Here is a 27,465-nt window from a genome sequence, read left to right on the forward strand (position 1 = left end):
GTTTTTTTTTCTACAAAGTCTAATTTAACTCAGTAATCTAGATACTGATGTATTCCCTTCCCCCAAATCAAGCCACTGGTTACACAAAACCATGGTTTTACCACTGTATTTATACCTCTGTTCACCATAGGGGGTGTTTTTTTTTTTTTTTAGTTTTAAAAGAAATTGATACTTTTATTTAGCAAGGATGCGGATCAAAAGTTACAGTAAAGGCATTTATCATGTTACAATTAATTTATATTTAAAATAAATTCTTTTTTTTTTTTGCTTGCTTAAATCCTTAATTTCCACAAAAACATTGAGAGTTCTCAACATTGAGAATAAGAAATGTTTGAGTACCAAATCAGAAGTTTTACATTTGAAAATACATTTTTAAAATAGAAAACTTGTAAGTTATTTGTAATTATATTTCACAATATTACTGTTTTTACTGTTTTGTTTTATAAAAAAAAAAAAAAAAAAAAGCAGCCTTGGTGTGCATAAGAGACTTAAAAAAAAAAGAAGTTTTTAATGATTATTGTCACATGATCCTTCAGAAATCATTCTAATATGCTCAAGAAACATTTCTTATTATAATAAATGTTAATAACAGTGCTTCCTTGCTTAATAAAAGTATTAATTTCTTTAAAAAGATATTTTTAAAAAATCTAACTGACCCCAAGCTTTTAAACACGTTTGTAGGTTTAACCCAAATAGATATTTAATTATTTTAAACAAGTAGTCCTTTATAGGTTCTATATTTTCTTTATAAAAAAAACAGAAAATCTGGTGCTGCTTGTGTTTTTCCCTTTCTGACAATGCAAAAGCGCTTTATTAGTCACTGTCCAAATCAAGCTCCTCGTCTGGTTGTCTCAGGGGCTGGGATTGAATGCATTTAGATAAGTAATGGTTATCGGTTTGTAGGGTGTGACTACCTTCAGAGTTTCTACGCACTTAAATATTTGGTCCCACCTTTCTTAAGTAATTTATGGTTTTCTCGAGTTAACCAGCTGGTTTGGATTGAGTCTTATCTCCATGGAGACTAAAAACGCAGAACGTAACCCCTTACAGTCCTTATTCCTTAAACATAATAATTAATTACACTTATCTAAGTGGCGGCCTCAATACTGATGTTTGTTTTATGCTAAGCCCTTTATGTTTTTAAGGCCTATAAAATCTGAATATACCGTCGACCTCCAGGAAATGAAGGTGCATTTGTGTTGACCTTAACTGTACTTTGAAACTACCTGGCTCCTCATATGTTTTCATAATCAATGCGTGCAACATCATCGTCACTTTAGAAAACAACTGCTTTATATGACGCCCAAACAATTACATGGAAGGCTAGTATCTGTTCACTGAGACTATGTAAATGAATCTATCCTCTAGAATCTCACAGTTTTACTGCTTAACAGCCGCTCTGACTCAAATAATAAAACTGTCCTCTGGTACCATCTTCCTCTTGCGTGAAAAGTCCAAAAGGCACATGTGGTTAATGTATAGGTGATTTGTTTGATAAGATGCACAGCATTTCAGATTTCACATGCAAATGTCTCAAAACCCTAAGAATCTCTTGGTTTTCAAGTCCTTGTCTAACTAGTGATTCGCTGCTTGCTTTGTTCGCAGTTCGGCACATTGGAAACTTAAAGAGTGAAACTCTCAGACTGGTGATGACGTCCCTTCACAGCCCTCGCTGCTTGATGGGGAAAATCAGCCCACGGTGGAGCAAAGTCTAGGGGCCATAAAGAGATGAAAACTAGGGACACTTCCTTGTTGCGGTCACACAAGCGGATGTAAAAATTATTATTAGACGCATGATTTTTAATTCCTTCTTGGAACTAGTCAGAAAGGGTGTGTTGTGTCCAGTTACGAAAAAGATTGCCTTTCATACAAGTCATAGTTTTTTTAGCCGTATACGCTTCGATGAGGGTTACATCTCCAACCGGTTAATATATTTATTTAAGTGCCTTTTTTCAGTTTTTAATTTTAATTCGATGTCTTTGGTACAAAGAGGATTGTTCAAATGGTGATGTTAAAAAAGGTAATTCATTTTATGACTCTTAAATGAATGAATTCGTTTATTTGTTTCTCGTTTTACTTGTCACAGTGATGTTTTATTTTATTTTACAGAAGTAATACGTTTGTTTTTCTTGTGAACAATTTATTGAATGACATTTTCAAGGCTTTAAGCTGGTTGTGGGTAGTGTTTGGTTTTAAAATGTGAATCTGAATCTAGGGGGACTACTTCTGGATTGACTCCAGTATTGGGGTCCCTATTGGAGGATGTGTGAAGATCTCAGACAGTGGACAGTATTGCCTGATTGATGATGAAGGGAAGGTAAAAATTATGACGGAAGGAGAGAGCGGGCTAGTTATTACAGAGGCTTTTATCAGTGTGGATGAAATGCTGGTTTCAAATACTCAGTTCAAGACCCTCTTAAATTGAGTAATTAGGTATTTTTTGTGTATTCTGTCCTCCAAACTAAAATTCCACTATAATCTTTCTTTTTTTTTTTTTTTTTGTTAGAGTTATTTTTCTGTTACATCTCATAAATGCCTTGTGGATCAAATTGTCACTTACGTTTAAAATATTATAGCTTACATTTTTCAATTAGTCAGTGAAGATTATTAAATCTCAGCTGTAAAATATTTTTTGCACTGTTATTAGAATTGAGAGAATCTTGAGAAGTGGAGATATTTTTGTGCTTTTGGAGCAATATTGCACTTTGCATATTCAGTAACTTGTAGACTTAAAACGCTTGTTATTGTATGTCGTCTGCTGGTCATTTTACAATTTTTTTTTTTTCTTCTAATTGTGAAGCAAAATGTGCTGAATAAATTAAATAAATAACAATAAATATGAATCATTTAACATTTTTTTTAACTGAACTAAAAAAACTATTCCCATTGTGACAACAGCCTCATAATGTGCCAATATGCACCAATCTTGTGTTGTTTCAAAAGGTTTTTCCTGGAATCGTTTTATTTATTTTTTGGTCAAAACTGAAAAATAAATGTCTATACAGAAAATGAATTAGATAAATATACCCTGAAAATATTCACTGGAGTAAAAATGTGACATCTTGCCCCGCTCTCCCCGTATGCTAATGAGATATTATATCACAACACATTCTTTAATGTTGTAATTAATCTACACTTGTCTAATCAGATGAATCTCGTGTATTGTGATGGTTTTCTCAGGAGCGCCCTATCCCGGAGGGGGAGAGGGCCAGTCTTAAGCCTATGCACCCCACCTCAGTGGAGGGTGTGGATGACATGATCAGACTGGGTGACCTCAGTGAAGCTGGTTTACTCAGAAATCTGCTGGTGCGCCACAAACAGGGTTTCATATATGTGAGTGGATTCATGTTACTTTATGGCATAACAAAAATGAACTGATTGGCCTCTGTAATCATCAAATGAAATATAGTGTATTTCCAAATTAGTATTTGATTAGAATTTTAACTGTAAACAAAATGCTGTGGTAAAAACCTTCTATTGGTTAAGAGTAAGTTCCCCTACTTTATGTGTTGAAAATCTGTACTACACTGAAAAAAAAAAAATTTCTTTGGCAAGTTTTTGCACGAATATTTTTAAAGTAAATTTCACACGCATATTTTTAAAGTAAATTTCACATATGGAATTAAGTAAACTCTACTTAACTAAGTTAAGTGAAAGTAACAAAGAAAATAAGTAATTTTAACTTGGCTAGTAAAAGTTTGAGTAATATTTATTTAGTTGAAGTTTCCTTTGCAATACATTTCACACAAACAATATAATATTGAATTAAATATATGCTTTATTTAAAAATCCCTAAGTAATTATTACAATAGATACCGTGTAAGACAGCATATCTACATATTAGATATTAAGCTCCCTGTGAACGCAGAGACCTCAATACTTGGTAGACAATACACAATGACGGTAACATTTGATGGATCGTTTTTGTGTTTGAATGTGTCATTTTGAGTAGAAAATGAACTCCAAATGGCACGTTACTAATCCTAACAACAAAAGCAATGATGAAACAGTGTCAATACAGTTTGAAAACAGTGAAAAATCAACCTCATTAATTATTCAAGGCCCAGTGCATGATGGGAACACCAGTATCAGAAAAGTTGAGTAATTTTACTTAATTTTATAACGTTGATATTTACGCTTGAATTGAGTACTAATATAGAATTTACTTTTTTTTTTTTTACTCTTGCCTGAACTAACTTTTTCATGTAAATTACATTGTTTTTTTCTGTAGTATTTACTTTACCACAAAATCATTTTTATCAGTGTAGAGCTATTGGGACATTTTGTGTAATTGTTCAATGTACAGTTTTTAGAAGTGGAAATGAACAAGTCATCTTATAATTTACAGTGAAAACGTAAGTTGACACTCCCAGAAGTCCCTGTGTGACGTGACAGCTCACATTTGATAGTTTATGATAGTTGTTTCCTCTTAGATGTTTCGTATGGGTTAAGTACATAAGGATCTACACATCTTATGTTTTTAAAGTAATGTTTATTGCATCTGCGTATTACCATGATGGTATTTTGTATGTATGCGTATGATACTGTGTGCACCACTTTTTTTTCACTTTAAGATCGGGGTGATTAAATTTACATTTTTACTGTAAATTTAAGTTTAATCTGTGAAGCTTCAGAAGTTGCTTTCTTATTTTTTTTTACGTTAAAGTTCTGGTAACCACAGCTACCAGTTTTTACTGTACATTTTTGTACAGTTCATTACAAGTTCAGTTGTGGGCATAACAATTTGACTAAAAAAGAATTTCATAGTGTCATAGTGTGTCTCTCTTTTGCTGTAATTACAGCAGCGCTCGAGCAGCATGAACACGTCACGTGATCACTGTCACAAATTAATTTTTTTGATTAGTGACCTAGAAATAGATTCGAATCTGAAATATTTATTACTAATTTTTACATCATGAGGTTTCATTGTTGTAAATGTTAAAACGTTTTGTTTATTTTTTAATTAAATTAAATTTAGAAACCTAGGTTTTCAGATATGGTCTCAGATGTTCAGATCCTGCGGTCTATATAAGCTGTGTGATTTATTTTATTTTAATTTTTTTCTGTGTGTGCTGTCTAGACCTATATTGGCTCTGTGCTAGTGGCAATGAATCCCTATCAGATGCTGCCCATCTACACAGCGGATCAGGTGCACCAGTATCACGGGCGTAAGCTGGGCGAGCTCCCACCACACATCTTTGCCCTCGCTGACAGTTGTTACTTCAACATGTGCCGCAATAAGCGCAACCAGTGCTGCATTATCAGGTACATATTTGTTCTTTTCTTCTGAACATTGAGAATCGAATCTAATGTCTGTATTATGAAAGTAGTAATTTTATGTGGTTAGTATGTAAGAATGTGGAAGGTTAAATTACTATATGCTGCTTTTGTAAGGGAATGTTGTTAGTTACATTTAGTCACACATCATAAAATGTGTGAGTGTTGTGGTCAATGTACAATATAGAGTTCTGCTTGGGCTAATGCATTAGAAAGAGTGAATGCAAATATTATATTATATTCGCTAATGCAAAAGAACAGTAAATGTAAACAGCCATCAAACCCAATGATGTAGAATGGCTTTAAGTATTCTATTCTATTCTATTCTATTCTATTCTATTCTATTCTATTCTATTCTATTCTATTCTATTCTATTCTATGCACTAATGCCAGAAACAGTGAATGTAAACAGCCATCTAACTCAATGGTGTAGAATGGCTTTGTTATTATATTATATTATATTATATTATATTATATTATATTATATTATATTATATTATATTATATTATATTAATTATATTATATTATATTATATTATATTATATTATATTATATTATATTATATTATATTATATTATATTATATTATATTCGCTAGTGCCAGAAACAGTGAATGTAAACAGCTATCAAACTCAATGGTATAGAAAGGCTTTGTTAATTATTCTGTTCTATTCTGTTCTATTCTATTCTATTCTATTCTATTCTATTCTATTCTATTCTATTCTATTCTATTCTATTCTATTCTATTCTATTCTGGTCTGGTCTGTTCTGGTCTGTTCTGATCGGGTTCGGTTCGGTTCGGTTCGGTTCTGTTCCATCGTTTTTGCAATGTGTTTGTTTAATGGTTTTTCTTACCATCATATAAAAATCTATAATAAATATAAATAACAAATGTGAAAGTAGCAGAGTTTAATCACACTGCAGCTCTGTCTCAATGGATTTGAACACATATTTATTAATTTAGCAGATACTGTTGTCAATAGTCCCTTTAAAATCATAGCAAACAATGAATGAATAATAAACTCTTCTGGTTTGTGTGTGTCAGTGGAGAATCTGGTGCAGGAAAGACAGAAAGCACTAAACTGATTCTTCAGTTCCTGGCTGCAGTGAGCGGGCAGCACTCCTGGATAGAGCAGCAGATCATACAGGCCAACCCTGTCCTGGAGGGTAAGCACTGAACATGCTTGTTTTTATTTCAATCCTTTCCGTAGAATGCCGTCTCACTTATTCATATCTTACAGCCTTTGGGAATGCCAAAACCATTCGCAATGATAACTCCAGCAGATTTGGGAAATATGTGGAGATCTTCTTTAATAAACAGGGTGTTATAGAGGGAGCTCGCATGGAGCAGTACCTGTTGGAGAAGTCTCGTGTCTGTCATCAGGTGAGACCAAGTTGCACCCTACGTGAGGAAGAGAAAGCATCAAGAGCCTTTGATTGGCTGTGTGCTTTTATGAGCGCCATTAGATTCAAATAGCTTGAAATTGCTCATGAAAATTATGTTTAATATTTCATAAATACTGTCGTCTTGCATTTTAATTTTTAAAACCTTGAAATTAAATGTATCAAATTAAATCTTTTAAGGCACCACAGGAAAGGAACTACCACATTTTCTATTGTATGTTATCTGGGATGCAAAGTGAGCAGAAGAAGATTCTCTCCCTTGGTAATGCATCACAGTTCAAGTACCTGACTGAGGTGAGCACTTCAATTCATGTTCAGTAGAGAGTAACTGTAACACTTTGCTCATGTACTCAGTAAATATTTAACCCTAACTTTTGGATATTTGTAGTGAAAATAAATGTAATGTATAATTTAATTGTGTCAGATACAATTAAATAATAACTACATCACATAATTATATATATAGCTTTCCTGTAGCTCAGTGGTAAGAGCATTGCGTTAACAACGCAAGGTTGTGGGTTCGATCCCAGGGGATTGCACATACCTATGTATAAATGTATAGGATAATGCAATGTAAGTCGCTTTGGATAAAAGCGTCTGCCAAATGCATAAATGTAAATGTAAATGTAAATGTAATTACTGGTGTTACATCCATTGAGAGTTACATTCGCTCCTGCTATCTAATTCAGATTCCTATATAAGGTTTTGAGATTAATAAGCATTGACTGTGGCATAAAGTACAATATCTGACTCTTCTGATGGTTGTCTAGGGTGATTGTTTGACATGTGATGGTCGTGACGATGCTGATGAGTTCGGACGGATTCGTGCTGCTCTAAAGATCCTCACTTTCTCAGACCAGGACTGCTGGGAAATCTTCAAATTACTCGCTGCCATTCTCCATATGGGCAATATCGACTTTAAGAGTTAGTGTCTATAACCTTTCTGTTACAGTAATAATATGCAAACTATCTTCAAATTAACAAAAGTTATTGTAGCTTATTATACCATAAATTTAAGTTGACTGATTTGCTCATAATCTTTTTCCAGGCACTATAATGAATAACATGGACAGCTGTGACGTTCTGTCATCGAATCATTTTTCTGTCACTGCCAAGTTGTTGGAGGTACAAATGCTTCTTCAGAACTTTAGCTTCAAATCAGTTTCAAGCTTACTACCTTTTATGCAATCAAACATTTGGCTGCTGAATGTTTTTGATGACTGCCCTTCTGTCAATTTGCAGGCAGAAGATGAAATTCTTGAAAAGAGTCTCACCCATCGCTCCTTCATGACAAATAGAGAGATAGTCACTAAAGCCCTCAGCTCAGAGCAGGCCACAGACACCAGAGATGCTTTTGCCAAGGTACACACATGCTTTTATCCAAAAGCGCATTTGGGGGATTTAACATAGATACAGGATTAGGTACAATATACTGTTCAAACGTGTGTTTTTTAAAGAAGTCTCTTTTGCTCACCAAGGCTGTATTTATTTGATTAATCATACGGTAAAACAGTAATATTGTGAAATATGATTACAATTTAAAAATAATTGGAATTTATTCCTTTGATGGCAAAGCTGAATTTTCAGCAGCCATTACTCCAGTCTTCAGTGTCACATGATCCTTTGGTGCTCAAGAAATATTTCTTATTATTATCAATGCTAAATATAATATTTTAGTAAAATTTTTGTTTAAATCCATTAGATTTTTTTCAGGATTATTTGATGAATTGAAAGCTCAAAAGGGCAGAAATCTGAAATAAATGAGTTTTGTAGCAATGTAAATGTGTCTCTGCTGAATAAAATTAATATTTTGCACAAAACATTTTTTTTTTAACGAACTAACAGACATTCAGGCTTCCTTAATGTTCATGTCAGTTAATGTTTGTCATATACTCCCTGACAGGCACTGTACGGACGGCTGTTTGTTTGGATGTTCACAAAAATAAACAGCGCCATTCACAAACCACAGACTGATGAGTCCTCTTACACGCGCAAATACATTGGCCTGCTTGACATATTTGGCTTTGAGAATTTTCCTCAGAACAGGTAAGTGTCTGTTGACTAAACTAGTGATTAGTTTAAACTACAAAATATAATGATAAATTAACATGGTTGCTCAGCAGGGGTTTAAAGTACTTCGGTAATTGTATTTCACTGGATGGATGGATGGTTGGTTGGTTGGTTAGATGGATGGATGGAGTTTTTACATTTAATCATTACATTTACATCAGTTTTTGCCTATAGTTGTAAAATGTAGACACTACCCATACTTGAAATATACTTTCTCTGTGTTTTTGCCCAATGTTTAGTTTTGAGCAGCTGTGCATTAATTATGCCAACGAACACCTGCAGCAGTTCTTTGTGAGTCACATCTTTAAGCTGGAGCAGGATGAATATAGTAAAGAAGGCATCTCATGGAAGCGCATTGCTTTCAGTGACAACCAGAAAACCCTGGACCTGCTGGCCGTTAAGCCTCTCAACATACTGGCTCTGATCGATGAGGAGAGCCACTTCCCTAAGGTCAGCTTCATAAGCTACATGGTCTGGTTTATATGCTTATAGATATTTTGCCTGTGCTCACTCCATGTTGTCCTGTTTTCAATGCAGGGAACAGATGCCACAATGTTAAACAAAATGAATCAAGAACACAATGGGAACAAACTGTACATCTCATCCAAGAGCAAACATGGCATGCATTTTGGGGTTCAGCATTTTGCTGGGTTGGTTTATTATGACTGTGAAGGTACAGTTTATTACTTGAAAACATTTCCCAGTAGTTACTTTAAAAGCAAATTGTTTCTGGTCTGAAAGATCTGTATTTTGTCAGGTTTTTTGGAGAAGAACAGAGATACCCTGAGCATGGACATCATGGAGCTGGTTCGGAAATCTTCCAGCAAGTTGCTCAAGCAGATCTTTGAGAAGGAGATGAATACAAACTCAGTCAAAAATGCTAACAAAATCAACAAAATCATCATGACGCCGAAGAACTCATTACGTGTATGGGACAGTTATGCAGCAGATTGACAGTGTTGACTTGACATTGACGACAGCTTTTTCAATAAATCATCTCTTTTGTGTCACACAGCAATTAAATGATTCGAGGCGGCAGACATCTACTCTGAGTGGCCAGTTCCGCCAGTCTCTGGACTCTCTGATGAAGGCCCTGTCTCTCTGTCAGCCCTTCTTCATACGTTGCTTCAAACCAAATGACAAAAAGAGGCCCATGGTATCAATTCACATCCCATAAGTTACATGTTTTGTATTGTGTAGCCATCAGAACCCTTTTCAAATCATGTTTTCCTTTTCAGTTTTTTGACAGAGAGCTCTGCGTGCAGCAACTTCGCTACTCTGGAATGCTGGAGACCATTAGAATCCGCAAGTTGGGATATCCCATCCGGCACACCTTTAAAGACTTCCTGTATCGCTATCGTGTGCTCCTGAAGTCTGTAGATTGTGACCCCAACACTGTATGAGAATATATGATTATTTACAGATAAATATGTGAATTATTTAATATAAAGTGATAATCGAAAGTAGATGAAAGTAGGCTTAATGTGTTAACATCCATAGCTGAAACTTAATTCCCGTCAACCAATCATTGTCTTCTGATTTAAATATATGTTTAGGGTTATGGCTTTTATTGGTTGCTAGGAATAATGTGTGTATGATGTTGATGCAAAGTGTGTCATTTCTGCACCACTAGCATGCAAGTAGAAGCAAAATGTAAATATAAATAACCAATTTCAAACTGGGTTCGCTAAACACTACCCCATCTGAAATTCAGGTAGTCCTACCCCCATCTTCACACCATTAGTTGAGCCAATGCTAATGTGTGCCTGCTAATGGAGATGCTCAAAACTGAGCAATGTTGAACACTTTATGGGAATCAATCTAGGAATGGTTTACTTATAATTGTCTACACATATTAAACTGACAGGAGAAACTAAAATAATTACACACTTCAGCTTTAAACAGGATGAATGTTCCAGGCTGGCATAATTTGATCAATAAAATGTATTTTATTTGTTTATCAGGAGCCTCCTTCCAACTGCTGTGCAGCCATCTGCAGGGCTATGATCAAAGACGAAGAGGACTGGAAGATTGGCAAAAACAAAATCTTTCTCAGGGTACCTCAGGCATAATATTTCTCCAGTGTATTATAACAAGTTTACATCAATATATGTATACATCCTTGTAATATTAAATCAGCTTTCTAAAGGCATTGTTGCCATTTTTAGTATTATATTAAACATAAACCACTGTTTAACATTTTGGGATCCGTAATCTTTAATTAAAAAGGATACATTAAAATAATCAAAAGTGAAAGTAAAGACAGTTATAATGTAAAAAAACAAAAACTTTTATTTCAAGTAAATGCTGTTCTTTCTATTCATCAAAGAAATATATTGTGGGTTTCCACAAAAATATTAAGCAGCGCAACTGTTTTCAACCTTGATAATAGTAATAATGCATAAAATCACTATATTAAAATGATTTCTGAAGAATCATATCACAGATTAAGAGCATAACATAAAAAAAAACAGATTGACCCCAAACACTTGAACGGTAGTGTATCTATAAAAAAAAAAAAAAATCACATAAGAATTGTCTTGCATCATGTGTTTCTTTTCTTCCTGCTGCAGGATCATCATGATTCCTTCCTAGAAATGGAGAGAGAGCAAGAGCTCTATAGGAAGGCACTTATCATCCAAAGAGTGATGCTTGCCCACAAGGACAGGTCCGTTCCCCACTGTCGTAGTGTTTCTCATGCAGTTGTACAGCTTTGTTAAACTAAGTCATTCTTCATCCACATACAGAGGAGCTTTTGTAAAGAAGAGGAGGGCAGCTCTGGTTTTGCAGAAAAACTGGCGTGGCCACAGAGACAGGACAGGCTTTTGCAAAGTAAGCTGTGCAGGAACATCTCATGTCTGTATGGAATACAGTTCAAATTAGTGTAGTGACATAATGAAACATGACTGTATCTGTTTTCTCTGTTAGCTTAAGCAGGGATTTGCTCGGCTGCAGGCGAAAGTGCGCAGTCGGCAGCTCCATACGGAGTATATGCGCAGACGGGCTGCAGCCGTTACTCTACAAACACAGACCCGTGGCTACCTCGCCAGGAAAGACCTGAAATGTAAAAAAAACGCAGTGATACTTCTGCAGGCTCAGACCAGAGGACTGCTGGCCAGGAAAACCCTCAAGAGAATGAAATCAGATGTGAGTTTATAGTGGAATGGAAACCTTCTTTGTAGTACTTTTGCAGTGTTTTGTCTTGCTTTGTTTTATATACACAACCGGTCAAAAGTTTAGAATAATTAAGATTGAATTAAAACAGTATTGGTGAAATATTATTACAATTTAAAATAACTGTTTTCTATTTGAATATATTTTATTTTTTTGTAATGGCAAAGCTGATTTTTTTATCAGCCATTACTCCAGAAGTGTCACATGATCCTTCATGAATTTAATCAAAAGATTACTTTGATCAAAAGTGACTGTAAAGACATTTATAATGTTACATAAGATTTATATTTCAAATAAATGCTGTTCTTTTGAAATTTCTATCAAAGAATCCTCAACAAATGTACTGTATCACTGGTTCCACAAAAATATTAAGCAGAGAAAATTATTTTCAACATTGATAATGATAAGAACCTTTATTAATAATTGAGCACCAATAATAATTTATAGTAACTGAGCCCCAAATTAGCGTATTAGATCGATTTCTGAAGGAACACGTGACACTGAAGACTGGAGTAATGATGCTGAAAATTCAGCTTTGCCATCACAAGAATAAATGTATTCATATAGACATATCAACAGTTATTTTAAATTGTACTAATATTTCACAATATTTCTGTTTTACTGTGTTAATTTGACCGTGTTTCATCAAATAAATGCAGCCTTGGTGAGCATGAGAGACTTCTTTAAAAAACATTAAAAAAATTATTTATTCCAAACTTTTGACCGGTTGTGTACTTCATTTTTTATGCTTTTATTCATACCCTTGTCTCAGGCGTTTTTGTCTGCGCAAGAAAAAGAGGCTCAGGAACTGGCAGCACTGGAGCTTCAGCAACGCCTAGAGGAGCTGCTCAGAAAAAACGAGGAAGCTGCCAAATCCCAGAATAAGGATGATGAGGAAATGGTGGAGAATCTCTTTGGCTTCATGAGTACATTAGGAGGACAAGAGGGCCAAGCTCCTGAGGGTTTTGAGGTTAGAGTCATCTTGACAGCAGAAGAAGGACACCTATTTGATATTGAACAAACACTTCCTGATCAAAATTCAAAAAGCCTGTCACCTTTTATTGTCAATGCACAATCAATGAATGCATACTACACATGCTATCAGTGATAATACTGTATACTGTACAGTGTGAGATTTAGGAATGCAAAATAAGGCTATTTCTAGGTTAATACTAACTTTGTCTATATGTTCCTAATGTTCTAGGATTTTGAGGCAGAGCCGGTGAAGTTAGAAGAGGTTGAACTAGTAGAGAGCCCTGTAATGGAGAGCAAGGCTATGTCATTACCAGACAGCAGCGAAGACGAAATAGAGGAAAAAAGGGAGGAGGAGATTGAAGTTGAGGATGATGAGTTTGCTTTCTCTAAATTTACATCTCTACACTTCCAAGGATCTTCTACCCACTCACATATCCAACAGAGACTGCGGAAACCCCTGCTCTACCATGAGGATGAAGGGGATACCCTGGCAAGTGTTGTTCTCATTAGCATCATGTCCCCGTTTAAAGCGAGGCTTGATAGTCAACTGTGTCTTGTATTGGCTTGTCTTATTTCTTCTCTCCACTTTTTTCCTATCTCCTCCAGGCCAGTTTGACAGTATGGTGGATCATACTAAGATTTATGGGAGATCTTCCAGAGCCGAAGCAAGAACGTGTTTCTGCAATTGCTGACCCCATTCAGAGGAACCTCGGTCAGAGACAAGCACGGCGACTCAGTAACCTTGTTGGATTAGATCAGGTAAACAACCGAGACACCATAATAAACCTTTCTTCTTTATCTGTACACCTACCAGATGTACAGCCTATACCTCGACTGCCTAACCTGCTGGAAAGACCAGCCTGTCTATATTATAACATATAGGGCCCTATTTTAACGATCTGAAACGCAAGTGTCAAAGCGCAAAGCGCAAGTAACTTTGTGGGCGGGTCTCGGCGCTGTTGCTATTTTCCCTGCGGGATAAATGACTCTTGCGCCAGGCGCAAATCTAAAATGGGTTGGTCTGAAGTAGCTTCATTATTCATAGGTGTGGTTTGGGCGTAACGTGAAATAAACCAATCAGAGCGTCATCTCACATTCCCTTTAAGAGCAGATGCGCTTTTTCCATAGCGGATTGCTATTGTAACGGCGGATTTGCCAGGCGCGCGCCAGCAGCGGTTCACAGCCAAGGAGAGCAACGCTCTCGTCACGGCCGTAAAAGACAGAAGTTACATTGAAATGGAGAAACCCACCCAAATTAACTTCGGTTAATTTGGGTAAATGTGTAAGCTAGATGTATGCTTTTATAATACATTGTTTATCTATCTATCTATCTATCTATCTATCTATCTATCTATCTATCTATCTATCTATCTATCTATCGTAATAATGTATGATTTGCAAAAATGAAAACTGCTGCTTCTGTGTAGATGAGAGAATCAAAGTGCGCGTTGTGCACACGCTACATTGATTATGGCCAAGCATGCGCCCTTAAAATAGCATATGAATAACATGCGCAACGCGCCACTGACTTTAAACAATTTTTTCCTGGTTAGTGGCGCAATTGTTTTCTAAACCTGCAAAATAGCAAGAAGGAACGTTTGCGCCGGAACACGCCTCCTCTTTGCGCTGAACCGCCCCCGGGAGCGCAAGTGTATTTCTTAGTTAACCGACGTGCTTCTGTGGAGGGAAAAGTCCGCTTTGCGCGGGTGCAAAATAGGAATGATACATGCGTCGGTGTACAAAGTCACTTGCGCTGGGTGCAAGATAGGGCCCATAATGTTATATGCTTGTTAGTGCTGGTTTGGTATTAGTATATATTATATTGCAATAAATATTTTAATGTAAACACGTAATTAAAATATAGACTAGCCAATCATATAATGTTTCAGATGTGTGACAACCACACATACAACCAGATGTGAGCAACCGGTAAAGTGCCTCCTGGTGGAAATAATAGAAATAACAATATAAAGATGTGAATCTGAATAAAAGGAAACATTTTAATAAAAAAATAAAAAGGAAAAATTAAAACCAAGGGATCAGAAATATAGGGAACAAAATACTGTTATAGATGTCACACAATAACAAAACTTAATTACCCAACATAATGTATGTAACTAGTGATTTTCTTATAGCATTATATTAAACATAATTTGTGGGTTTATTTTTTTGTTGGTTTTGTAATTGCAGAAATTTTTGAGGAAAAAAATGAAGCAGCAGAAGGGGACAGGGAAACGAAAGCCCTCAGCCATTCCTGAAGAAGAGGTGAAGTGTGGTTATATACATTCTGAGTACAACACTGAACATTATCCGCAGCTAAAACATATTAACTGCATCACAACAGGTTCTTACTAACCATTCTGATGTAATTTGCAGCCAGAAGAAGAACCAAAACCTAAAATGGAGACAGTTCAGGAGGAAGAGGATTTACTGTTTGGAGAAGGACCAACTTTTGATCGTCCAATGACATCCTTGGAAAAATTACACATTATTGTGGGATATGCCATTGTACGACGAGATATAAGGTTAATGTGATAGGGTTAGGGTTAGGGTTGGGTTGGGTTGGGTCGGGTCATTTACATGCTTCATAATGTGTGATATACTGCATTCCTCATACAGAGAGATAATGGTTACATAATCTTTATGACTTTCTATATTTTTTTCAGAGATGAAATCTACTGTCAGATCTGTAAGCAGTTAACAGACAATAAGAACCAGAAAAGTGTGAAAAGAGGCTGGATCCTTCTGTCCATCTGTGTGGGCATTTTTTCGCCTACAGACCGCCTCACTAAGGTATGAAATTCTATTTTGATTTTTGTTCTGAAATTATCCAGTCATTATTGCTAAATAAACCTGACAAGGTGATCAGGACACTGATATGAAGCAGAGGAGTAATGTTTTGTCCCAAAGGGGTTTATTTTGCAATAATTTCTGCTTTTATATCATGGCACAACTATGTAGAAATAGGTTCTCTGGGACCATGGTCAGTTACACAGTTTAATCATATTACAAATGCCACGACTAACCAATCAAGCCGTGTGATATATGGTATGGTATATTATGTGTTGTGTTGTCATATGCTGTTATGTTTGGTTGTTATATGTTGTTTAATGTTATATATTTTATGTTATGTTTATTATGTCGTGATGTCACCCTGTTGGATGTTGTTTAATGCTGTTTTGTTATGTGTGGGTTTGCTGTCATATGTGGTTTATGTTGTTAAATATCATTTTATGTTGTGTTGTCATGCTGTTATAAGTTGTTTAATGTGATGTTTTATGTTATGTCATGTTAGGTTGTTGTGTTATGTCGTGTTATGCTGATATATGTTGTTTTTATATTGTTTAGTCGTATTATATTGTCATATTATGTTGTGTTAGTTAGATGTTATCATTTGTTGTAATTTATTGTTATATTTTGTTATATGTCATGCTGTGTTTGTTGATATGTTATGTTGTGTTATGTGTTGTTACTGAATGTAGTCATTTTATGTTAGATGTTATGCTTTATGTTGTTATATTTATGTTGTCATGCTGTTTTGTGTTGTTGTTACGTTTTATGTTATGTGTTGCTATATGTTATGTTATGTTGTCATGTTGTTGTTGGGCAATTCCACGCAAAACTGTCACATCCATAACCCCAACTAAATACCATGGCATTGTGTTGGCATTATGGATGTGACAGTTTTGCGTGGAATTGCCCTGTTATGTTATGTTATGTAATGTGTTTTCTGATCTGTGTTGTGCTATTTAATGTTATGCTGTTATTTTATTTAATGTTATATTATGTAATGTTATATGTTATGTTCCACAACCTTTTGGCCATAGTACCTGGAGAGCTTTATACGCCATGGGCCAAGTGAATACTCCTCCTCCTGTGCGGAGCGACTGCGAAGGACTTTAGCCAATGGAGAAAGAAGTGAGCCGCCATGCTGGATTGAACTACAGGTAGGCAAATCCCTCTGTCTGAAATGATGAAGAATACTCCCCTTACCTTAAACATGACCAACCCTTCTTTCCTGTAACTGCAAGTCTGTGGAGACCAAGAACCCCATTGCAGTGGTTGTGGGTCTGATGGATGGCAGAAGCATCAGCCTCCATGTGGACTCAGCCAGCACTTCTAAAGAGGTGTGCAATGCAGTTATCCAGAAAATATACCTGCAGGACAGTTACGGCTTCTCCCTATATGCTGCAATGAATGAGAAGGTTTGTAACATCTGAATGGCTTCAAGATGAATCTTCACTTGTAATAGTAACATGTAACTAATAAGCAATAGAAACAAAGTCTTCACGTATGCATTTCTTGCTGCAGATGTGGTCTCTAGGCAGTGGCAGTCAGCATGTCTTGGACGCCGTGTCTATGTGTGAGCAGGAAGAAAAGAGGCAGGGGAGAGAGGAACAGCACGCTCCTTGGCGCCTCTACTTCCGCAAAGAGATCTTCACTCCGTGGCATGACTGTTCATCTGACCAAGTCAGCACAGATCTCATCTATAGGCAGATCATCCATGGACTCAAACTTGGAGAATATCTGTCTGATAAGGTCAGTCCCAGGCTGTGTGCTTGACCTGTTCATATGATTTCAATATGAATGAGATTTGTGACTTATACTCTGTTGTTGAACTATAATCTTGATCTAGGAGGATGATTATGTGCAGCTCGCAGCCAAATATTACTATATACTGCATGGCTCTGAAAGCAGTTTGGAAACTGCCCAGAAGATTGTTCGTGAGTGCATGAACATGACTATAATTGAGAACAAGTCTTTGGTCAAACTAGTGCAGTTGGTCAATTCTGCGCACACAGAGGTATATTCATATGTTATTATAAATATCATTGTTCACAATCGTTTGATTATTTGGAGAATAAAACAAGCAGTAATCCAGTGTAATCTCTCAGGGCCCTTACATAAACTCTACTACACCTATCCATGAAGTAAAAGCAGAGATCGTCCAATATGCACGGCAGAAGTGGCCAATCTATTTCTCCAAGTTATATGAGGCTAATGTGGTTTCAGGTAAAAAAAATAAAAAAAAGAGTTGTTTATAGTTCTCATAGGACTCGCTAATCCAAAAATTTACATGTTGTCGTCTTTACTTATCTTCATGTCATTACAAACCTGTATGACTTTATTTCTTCTGTGGAACACAAAAGGAGAGCTTTTGAAGAAAGTTCATGCTGCTCTTTTCTATTCTATGAAAGTGGATAGGGTCCAAGGACTGTAAAGATAAAAAAAGGAAAAATAAAAGTCTTCTGAAGCCATATTAGATATTTGTATAAGGAACAGACTGAAATTTAAGAAGAGCAATTTTACGTCCCACGGAAGTCATACAGGTTTCTAGAGATATGAGGGCGAGTAAAAGTTGACAGAATTTTTATTGTTGGGTGAACTATCCCTTAAATGCATTGAATTTGTGAATTCACTGTTGTATTTTATTCAGGTCCCCCACTGCCTCAAGACCAGTTTGTAGCTGTCGTGAACTGGAAAGGGGTCTTCTTTCAGGATGAGACAGAAGCCGCATTTCTGCAGCTCTCTTATCCCGAGGTGTCAAGAATCGAAATGATGAGGTAAAAAATAACTCTCTATGGAGAAAGCACCTTAATTACACCTGAGCATTATGCTCCAAATACTATTTCTGCAGATCCTCAGTCTAGTTCTTAGTTCTTTCCTATTTCTGTTTCCTTCATTCCTTCCCTCCTTAACCTTTCTCCTACAGTGATGAAAAGTCTAGAGGGATTGTATGTTTGACCACTCCAAAGGGGATGTATGAGCTGCAGGTTGTGAAGGGAAACGAATTTGTGGATCTGGTCAACATGTTCATCTCAGGGCTTAAGAAGAGATCCCTGTATGCTGTGGCAATACAGGACCTTAGCAGACAAGGTGCTTCTTTTACATTGGTTACTACATTGTGACAGCAATTTTCCTTGTTGTATTTTCATTTGAGGGTGATTCTTCAATTGTAGGAGCACTTTTAACTATTTAAAATTCTTACAAATAATGTGTGATGGTAATGACATATAATACTAATAACATTTTTAATTTTTGGAGAAAGTTAAAAATGAGAGTGGAGTTCAAGACCACATGTAGAAATTCTGATCAAATTGATTAAAAACAAACAAAAAACTAGTAAAGTAAAAAAATAGACACTGAAAATTAGGTTAAAGCTATTATAATTTAGTTTTTAATTTTAAGTATTTTAAAAATTATGTTTGTCTTTAAAACCATCCAATGTGACAAAGTTTCCACTTATTGAAGAAGCTCTCTTATGTTAATTTGGGGTGATGGGGTTAAAATGGTCAAAATTGCTTGGATATTTATCTTTCTGATTTTTTCTTCCCTTCAGAGGATCCCACATTCCTGAGCTTCAGAAGGGGTGATGTGCTGTATATCATAAAGGATGGAGAATATAATATTGAAGAAGGCTGGATCAAAGCGAGGAATGAGAGGACAAATCAAACTGGAGCAGTTTCCTTAGATTCTATTCAGATTCTACCGATGTTGACTAGGCCTACAGAAGAAACACTGGTAAACATGATTTCTCTTGTTTCACATTGATTTGTCGAAGAGATTACTCCTCATCACTGGCCATCATTGTGTTACCAGTGTTTTGAGGTTTTGTCTTGGAAATAAATGCCAGAATAAAGTTAAAGAAAAATTATGGAAAGGTCAGACTTTAAATGTTTAAAGTCAATTTCTTTAAAGAATTAATGTACCTTTAAAACTGCCAGTTTAAAATCTTGAAAGGCAGTTTCTTTAATTCTAACAGTTTAATTCCAAGAGTTAAAAAGAGAGTATAAAGTGATAAATAAAAATAAAATAAAGCAGTTTTGTTCCTGTCTCCAACAAAGTTTCCGTCCTGCCTCCAACCATTAAAAATATTTAGAAATGATTTACAAAACCATCAGTGAGTGACAAAATATGCTGTGTTGCAAGTCAAGAACAGAAATTGAAATAGAGTCATTTCCATCCTCTAGAATTTGCTGAATTTGACCCCGGCACGGAGAAAGTCAGTGATGCCAGTGATGCCGGTGTTGCCGCAGAAGGAGGAGCTCGGCACAGAGAGAATCGCCCACATGTCGCTCAAGGAGTTCTCTTTCGATTATTTCAGGTGACAGTTGTACAGTTTGCAATCATCTCAACTGACATAAATGATAACTGCTCCAAAAAAGCAGCAACTTGTAAGTTACCAGTTTTGAGAACATGTCAGAGCTCCTTAACGTCCCTCTTTTCAATGGCTCACAGGGAGTCGGGTAAGGAAGGTGGTCGTGGAAAGGGAGGAGCCAAAGAGAAACTGTGGGCCAAGAGCAAAGAGCCTCTTAAACAGCCTCTGCTCAAGAACCTGCAGGGCAACTCAGAGCTCTCCCACCTCGCTTGTGACTCCTTCACAGATATCCTTCCCATTTACATGTTACATACCTACAATAACAATATCGTGTGAATTATAAGTGATAAAGACTTAAGTGCATGTGACCTCAGTACATTTTAATGAATGATGCTCGCTGTTTTCTTTAACATGGTCTCTACCTATCCTTAAATATATGGGAGATTATCCAGTCAAGCATGTGCGGACACCCATAGATCTAACAAACCAGATCTTTGGGCCAGCAACAGCGCACGTCGAGCTAAGAGATGAGATCTACTGCCAAATAATGAGGCAGATGACCAATAACAAACATGGGTTTGTCGACTGCTTTTAAGTCCCTAGACGTGATGTCACTTTATTTGTTTTATCTGTGTAATGTTTTAATTGCTGTTGTTTTTCTCTCAGGTTGAGTACGGAGCGAGGTTGGCAGCTGTTGTGGCTGTGCTGTGGTCTCTTCCCTCCTAGTCAGTTGTTACTGAGGCATGCGCAACGTTTTCTGGAGTCCAGACCCAGAGAGCCACTGGCCTCCACATGCTTGCAGAGGATGCAAGCTATGCTCAGGTTAAACTTTACTACTCAAACTGATTGTTTGATTATTGTAAACATGAAGGGCGAATGTTGAACTATAACGCATTTTTTATTGTCCCGTACAGTATCGATGGAAGGAAGTTGCCTCCTCACCAGGTGGAAGTGGATGCCATTCAGAATAATAGCACTCAGATCTTCCATAAAGTTCATTTTCCCAACGATACATCTGAAGTAAGGAGTACCATTTCAGCTTTAACTATTTTACACATTCTTATTGTCATCCGCCTAAAACGCATTTTTTTATTTCAGATATTTGAGGTGACCACCACTACGAGGATCAGAGATTTAATTCGCAACATTTCCAAAGGCCTCCGCCTCTCCTCGTCGGATGGATACTATCTGTTTGTGAAAACAGCCAATAAGGTTTCAGATATGATTTATTTTTTTCTTCTTTTTTTCTGAAGGTGATGTTTTAGGTCCACGCTAATCTTTGTGTGTTGTATATGATACTTTCAGGTAGAAAGTATGGATTCTGAAGAGTACTTTTTTGACAACCTCAGGCAACTCACAGATGTCACCAAAAAAGGAAAGAAAATCAAGGAAGGTGAGCTGTATATGCTTACATGCTAAATACTGTAATTAATCCAATATATATTCAGGTGTGTGTTATAATCAGACTCTCACTATGATAAACATTGATCCTGAATTCAGCTGCTCCAACTATTGTCCCTTACCTGGTGCTCTTCATGAGGAAGCTCTGGTTTAACGTGATCCCGGGGAAAGATCTAACCGCTGACCTAACGTTCCACTTTCCTCAGGTATGTTGTCAATCTGATCATACCTTATCTGGTTAAGCCAGATACTGACTGCAGAACTCTATAACAGCATACATTTAACCTTCCTTACAGTGTAGTAAATGTTTGTATAACTGAATAGAGTGCTGCAGAGATGAGGTCATTTTGTAAGTTAGCATCACCCTGGTTCCTTCGACAAAAAGCCAATAGGATTTTTCCGTTTGGAAAATAAGCTCTGTGACTAGCAGAAGTTTATGATTCTTACACGTTTTGTTCATCACAATTGAACAGCTTTTATGGATTTTGAAGCTTAAAGGGATAGTTCACCCAAAAATGAAGATTGTTTCATCATTATTTAACCCTTGTGTTGTTCCAAACCTGTATGAGTTTTTTTCTTCTACTGAATTTAGGACTCATTCCTGCAGCACTCTATTATGCAGTGCAACTTTGCCCAACTGTCTTCTTTTTATTTTCCTAGGAATTGCCGAAGTATTTGCGGGGTTACCATAGTGTGTCTAAGGAGGAAATGATCAGTCTGGCAGGACTGCTGTTGCGCACTCAGATTGACACGGACAAGTCACAGTTTGTCATGATCCCTAAAATGCTGAAAGATCTAGTGCCAGCTGATCAGCAGAGGATCATGACTCCTGAGGACTGGAAAAAGGTGATCTTATTTATTGAATACATTTCAAATATATGGCTCTATGCATTTTGACTTTGTTTCAACCCTTAGTGAAGTGTACATAAACACACACTACCTTTCAAAAGTTTAGGATCAGTAAGATTTTATATCAGAATGATTTCTGAAGGATCATGTGACACTGAAGACTGGAGTAATGATGCTGATAATTCAGCTTTGCCATCACTGGAATAAATTACATTTTGAGATATTAAAATAGAAAACTTATTTTAAATAGTAAAAATGTTTCACTATTACTGTTTTTACTGTATTTTCCAAATAAAATAAATACAGCTTTGGTAAGAATCCTAACTGAGAGGAACCTTGTAATTGATATTGCTTCAGAATGTATAAAGTGTTAATTAATATTATATTTTAGTACCGCCTGACCCTAACATCATGATAAATGACAGAGTGGTTTTGGCCTTTGGTTTGCAGCACATGATCAGTGCATACAACAAGCAGGCAGGCATAACTATAGATGAAGCCAAACTCCAGTTCCTGAAGACCATCTCACAGTGGCCTACCTTTGGATGTGCTTTCTTCGAAGTAAAGGTAACCAGAGCAACACTAAAAATAAATCTGATTGCTAAGAAGGAGGTTGTTTTCTTGATACTGACTGTACTTTTGCTCCCAGCAAACATCTGAGAAGAGTTACCCCGGTGTCATCATGATATCAATTAGCAAACAAGGAGTTAGCCTCATCAACCCTAAGACAAAGGTAACGATCTGTCTGTATATACATAATACAAGTATAATGTACAGCTCGCCTTAGCATTGTGTAGCGTTGTGTGATGTTGAAAAGTGTTTTGGCTGGCTTGCCTGCAGGAAGTGCTTGTGATGCATCTATTCAGTAAGATCACTTCCTGGTCTAGTGGAAGCACCTATTTTCACATGACCGTTGGCAATCTAGTGCAGGGCAACACTCTGCTCTGTGAGACTTCAATGGTAAATATAGCACGCACACACACAACTACAGCAAGTGTCACACTACTTATATGGTAATATCCTCTCTGGCTGTTTTTTTTTTTTCAGGGTTTTAGAATAAGCGATCTCCTGTCCTCTTACAAGAACATGTATATGAAGGAGATAACAGTGGTGCGGCCCAGACATCAATTGTTCACTTGAATCATCATGTAGTATGATAATATTTGGTAGCGTATTCCTTCTTTTTTTTCTTTTTTTTCTATAATAATAATTCTACTATAAATTTGTTTTGGTAATTTTGGTGTACTCTGTAAGTAAAATTAACATTTATAATTACTGTCGGAAATCACGTTTTAATATGCAAGTCATTATAGATCTGTCAGTGAATCAGCTTTTTAAATCATGTTTTTGCTTGTTGCTTCTTCTATGTCCATACATATGTTTAAAATAATAATTTTATAGGCTTGAATATTTATTATTATTTCAATATTCCACCTTTTCATTGACTTTGCCTTGCAATGTTACACTAGGTGGCAGTATTTTTACAGTTTAATTCTAATCTATCTAATACTGCTTTGTAGGAACAACTGTATTTAACAATAAAATGTAAAATTCTAATTGGTTTTGAATTTAATTGTCAGTGAATGGTGACTTTGAACAATTTGTAATTAATAATAGTAATAATTTTTACATATGTTCTCCGTGTAATGAGGGATTCCTTAGTATTTTGCAGTTTGTAGTATTTGCAGTTTGGTTACTCTTAGAAATAGCTTATAATTTACAATACAGTAACTGACTGACTTTCTTTGCACACTAGAAACATGGGTCATATTTGATCAGATATGAAATATTTGACTCTTGATGGTTTAAAGTATGAAAATATAGGGCATTTTACACTACTGTTCAAAAGTTTTGGGTTGACAAGATTTTTAAATGTTTTTGAAAAATCTCTTTTGTTTATTGTTCAAATTTAGATGAACTGTTTTGTATTTAAATGTATTTTATTTATTCCTGTCATGTCAAAGCAGAATTTTCAGCATCATTACTCCAGTCTTCAGTGTCACATGATCCTTCAGAAATCATTCTAATATGCTGATTTGCTAGAAACATTTATCATTATTATTATCAATGTCTTTACTGTCACTTTTGATCATTTTAATGTTGAATAAAAGCATTAATTCCTTTTAAAAAGCTTTAAAAATTCTGCCTAACCCCAAACTTTTGAATGGTTGTTTACATTTCTATTCTCATGACACAACAGATTTAAAATGCTTAAAGGGATGTTTCATTTTACTCTTAGGGATTTTTGGAATGAATGTTGGTCAGACTGCTCACAATGATTGTATAACATTCTGATTTTGAACAGCAAGATTTAGATTAACATACTTTAGTTAATCTCACTACTGTTAAAATATAGTTAGGACACGGAATATAACATTAAAGTAGCTTTTTTCTTTCCAAATCCACTGAAACATGCACTGGCTTTTGGGATTTTCACAGCCTCTCTTGCCATTCTTCCACTAAACCAAAAATATCCTAGTGTGCCTCTCTCAACCCCTGGCCTCTTGACCAGCAATTCAGACTTTCCATGAAACTGAAAGAAAGCCTTGTGCTAAAACGGGAAAATCCTGCATGAATACTCCACAGCAATCATGGTAACCGAGAGCATGGTTTTTGGCCCTGACGCACACTTTGCCATGTGCTCACTATTACTAAATAAAAACACAGGACCCTGGGCAAGTGAAAGAGACGTCAGAAACACAACACTTCACTATAGGATAGAAAAACCATTTCGTTCATGTCATGTCTGAAAGTGAAATGTATCAATTTCTCTATGAGCTTCATTTTGTCTTACTGACATGAGCCTTATGTAATTAGAAGCATGTTCTTGATATCACAACGTCGTGGAGACGCACTTACCCAGGCTGACATCTGAAATCTGACGTCTGGTCCTGGCTCTTCCAAGCTTTATAATGGCAGTGAATGGCCGTTTCTGTTTTGAAGTCATAAAAGTGCATCTGTCCATCATAAAAGTGCTCCACACTGCTCCGGGGGGTTAATAAAGGCCTTCTGAAGCGATGAGTTTGTGTAAGAAAAATATCCATATTTAAACATTTATAAAGAAAAATAGCTTCCGGCCAGACGACCAGACGGATTCCACTTAGACTAAAGCGCAACTTATGCGAGTAATGTGACATACTGCTGATATTTACGCTACGCCATGACGCAGTATACGCTACTTCTGACGTCATAAGTTGCGCTTTAAGGCGTAAAGCTCAATTTATACTTCTGCGTCAAACTCACGCCGTAGCTACGTCGTAGGCTGTGTGCTACACACACACTCGTGCTACACGCGTACCCTGACGTGCACCTCTCCAAAAATGTAACAACGCGTCAATTCTACGCGGACTGCAAGTGTTGTGATTGGTCTGCTAGGACCCCTCCCTCGGGTTTCACATGCTCCCTCTGCATGTGTAATTGCACATCAACGTGGACAAGGACACAGAAGTATAAATGAAAACCAACACGTAGCCTACAGCGTAAAGGCTCCGGCTGACGCAGAAGTATAAATCAGCCTTCAGTAGACTACGTTTGGCCAGAAGCTAGAATTTTACTTAGTGTAAGAAAAATGTTCATAATTTTACACGTTACAAACACATCGCTTCAGAAGGCCTTTATTAACCCCCCAGAGCCGTGTGGAGCACTTTTATGATGGATAGATGCACTTCTATGGATTTCAAAACAGAAACGGCTATTCACTGGCATTATAAAGCTGGGAAGAGCCAGGACAGTTTTTTTAATTTAACTCTGATTGTAATCGTCTGAAAGAAGAATGTCATATATACACCTATGATTTGAGGGTGAGTAAATCATGGGCTAATTTTCACTTTTGTGTGAACTATCCCTTTTTTTTTTAAAGGCCTGGAAAGTTGCCCTGGAACAGTAATCGTGTTAAACATTATTTAACTAAACATATTTAACTGATATTTTACATTCATTAACTTTGACAGCCTTATAAAATACATTTTCTAAAATATTTTTTGGTGTAAGTTTTTCTGTGGGCACCATAGCTCCCATTTGTGGCCCCGGACCCCTGTTTGAAAGCCCCTGTATTAATTATCTATATCTTCTTTATGTGCATTAATTTATCGCTCAGTATAATCCCCCGAGACCCAGAATTTTTTTTTTTTTTGAATTTAGTTTTTTTTCATGTCATCACATTGTTGTACAAGAAACAAGAAATAATATTTTATTCATATGTCCTCTGTAGTGGACACCAGGACTAAGTTGTTTAAAAAATAAAATGACATGAAATTATATGTATAGGCAAAAACAATGGGATTTTTTTTTCAATCACCAATAAATTTTGGGGTTTCAGGATTTTTTTTAACCAAAATTTGTATAAAGATGATTCTCAACTATGTTATGAAAGATATAACGGAATGAATTGATACACCATTTTACTTTATGCAATATGTCGGTAAAATGGCCATAAATTAATATTCCCATTCAATGCAATGTATCTATACACTGTATCTAATTTGCACATTAATGTGTTCTTGGGCCAATATTTAATGAAAAAAGAAGTGTAATAATTGGAGTAATAATTGGCAACATTTTAATAATAATATCTAATATTTCATAGGAATATTGATTATTTCCATATTCACTTGTTGTGTCTCCCAAAATGCCTGATAAACATGATTTAAGTCCTGATGTCCTCTACAGTGGACATGTATGAAATCAACGCCCTGTTCTGTAACAGAAAGTAATTTTTTTTATTTGAAACCCCATAACATTTTCCTGAGATGTTGGTTTATGAAATACAATTTTAAAAGTAGTCCGATTTAAATTATAAATACAATATATTATCATATTTCCTACATTTGATCACTAAATTAATGTCAGTCATTTTTAAAGACCAAGGATAAGTTGTTTTCATGGTGAAACCTCCAAACATTTGGTGTCTCTGAAAAGTCCTGAATGTGCTCTTTACAGGACACCCAGGTTGTGTCATGTGACATATATGGTGTCAGAGAAATTCACTAAAATATAATGTCCACTACAGTGGACAAAAGTCTATTCCTGGGTCCCAGGAGGTTGTAAAAAGTGAGTGGACTCAATCTGTTTTGTTTTGGGACCTCACGCAGGCAGGTTTTTGGAAAGCCTTACATTGTGCTCTGAACTGTCACATTACTCATACCGTTAAATTGATAAGGAATGCTTTTAATGCATTCCTCTAAATAAATAGCAGCAAATGCAATCATGTCCAAATG

General features: G+C 36.1%; 1 protein-coding gene across 1 annotated transcript; it reads left to right on the forward strand.

Moving 5' to 3' along the window:
* The first annotated feature begins 127 nt into the window (after window positions 1-127).
* myo7bb (myosin VIIBb) lies at window positions 128-24,384 on the forward strand. The gene is made up of 47 exons (XM_082172493.1): window positions 128-2,020; window positions 2,216-2,317; window positions 3,181-3,333; window positions 5,081-5,265; window positions 6,323-6,444; window positions 6,519-6,661; window positions 6,862-6,975; window positions 7,452-7,605; window positions 7,730-7,806; window positions 7,924-8,043; window positions 8,585-8,727; window positions 8,991-9,201; window positions 9,289-9,424; window positions 9,509-9,678; window positions 9,767-9,907; window positions 9,990-10,148; window positions 10,716-10,808; window positions 11,325-11,419; window positions 11,499-11,583; window positions 11,680-11,898; window positions 12,698-12,895; window positions 13,130-13,390; window positions 13,507-13,659; window positions 15,091-15,165; window positions 15,277-15,425; window positions 15,567-15,693; window positions 16,728-16,847; window positions 16,932-17,105; window positions 17,212-17,439; window positions 17,537-17,704; window positions 17,796-17,913; window positions 18,338-18,464; window positions 18,614-18,777; window positions 19,241-19,422; window positions 19,872-20,005; window positions 20,140-20,285; window positions 20,422-20,575; window positions 20,666-20,821; window positions 20,914-21,019; window positions 21,098-21,211; window positions 21,305-21,392; window positions 21,500-21,606; window positions 22,061-22,246; window positions 22,700-22,816; window positions 22,899-22,982; window positions 23,090-23,209; window positions 23,297-24,384. The coding sequence occupies exons 1-47, from the start codon at window positions 2,003-2,005 to the stop codon at window positions 23,387-23,389; spliced, it is 6,489 nt and encodes a 2,162-aa protein (XP_082028619.1). The 5' UTR covers window positions 128-2,002; the 3' UTR covers window positions 23,390-24,384.
* The last annotated feature ends 3,081 nt before the right edge of the window (window positions 24,385-27,465 follow it).

The sequence above is a fragment of the Leuciscus leuciscus genome, assembly GCF_965113295.1.
Source record: "Leuciscus leuciscus genome assembly, chromosome: 6".
In the NCBI taxonomy this organism is placed as follows: Eukaryota; Metazoa; Chordata; class Actinopteri; order Cypriniformes; family Leuciscidae; genus Leuciscus; species Leuciscus leuciscus.

What these genes read in the sequence shown, in the direction of transcription:
- myo7bb (XM_082172493.1), top strand. An exon ending in AACCAGTGCTGCATTATCAG is followed by an intron (nt 5,266 to 6,322) that starts GTACATATTTGT and finishes TGTGTGTGTCAG; the next exon opens with TGGAGAATCTGGTGCAGGAA. An exon ending in TTCTCTTTCGATTATTTCAG is followed by an intron (nt 20,006 to 20,139) that starts GTGACAGTTGTA and finishes AATGGCTCACAG; the next exon opens with GGAGTCGGGTAAGGAAGGTG.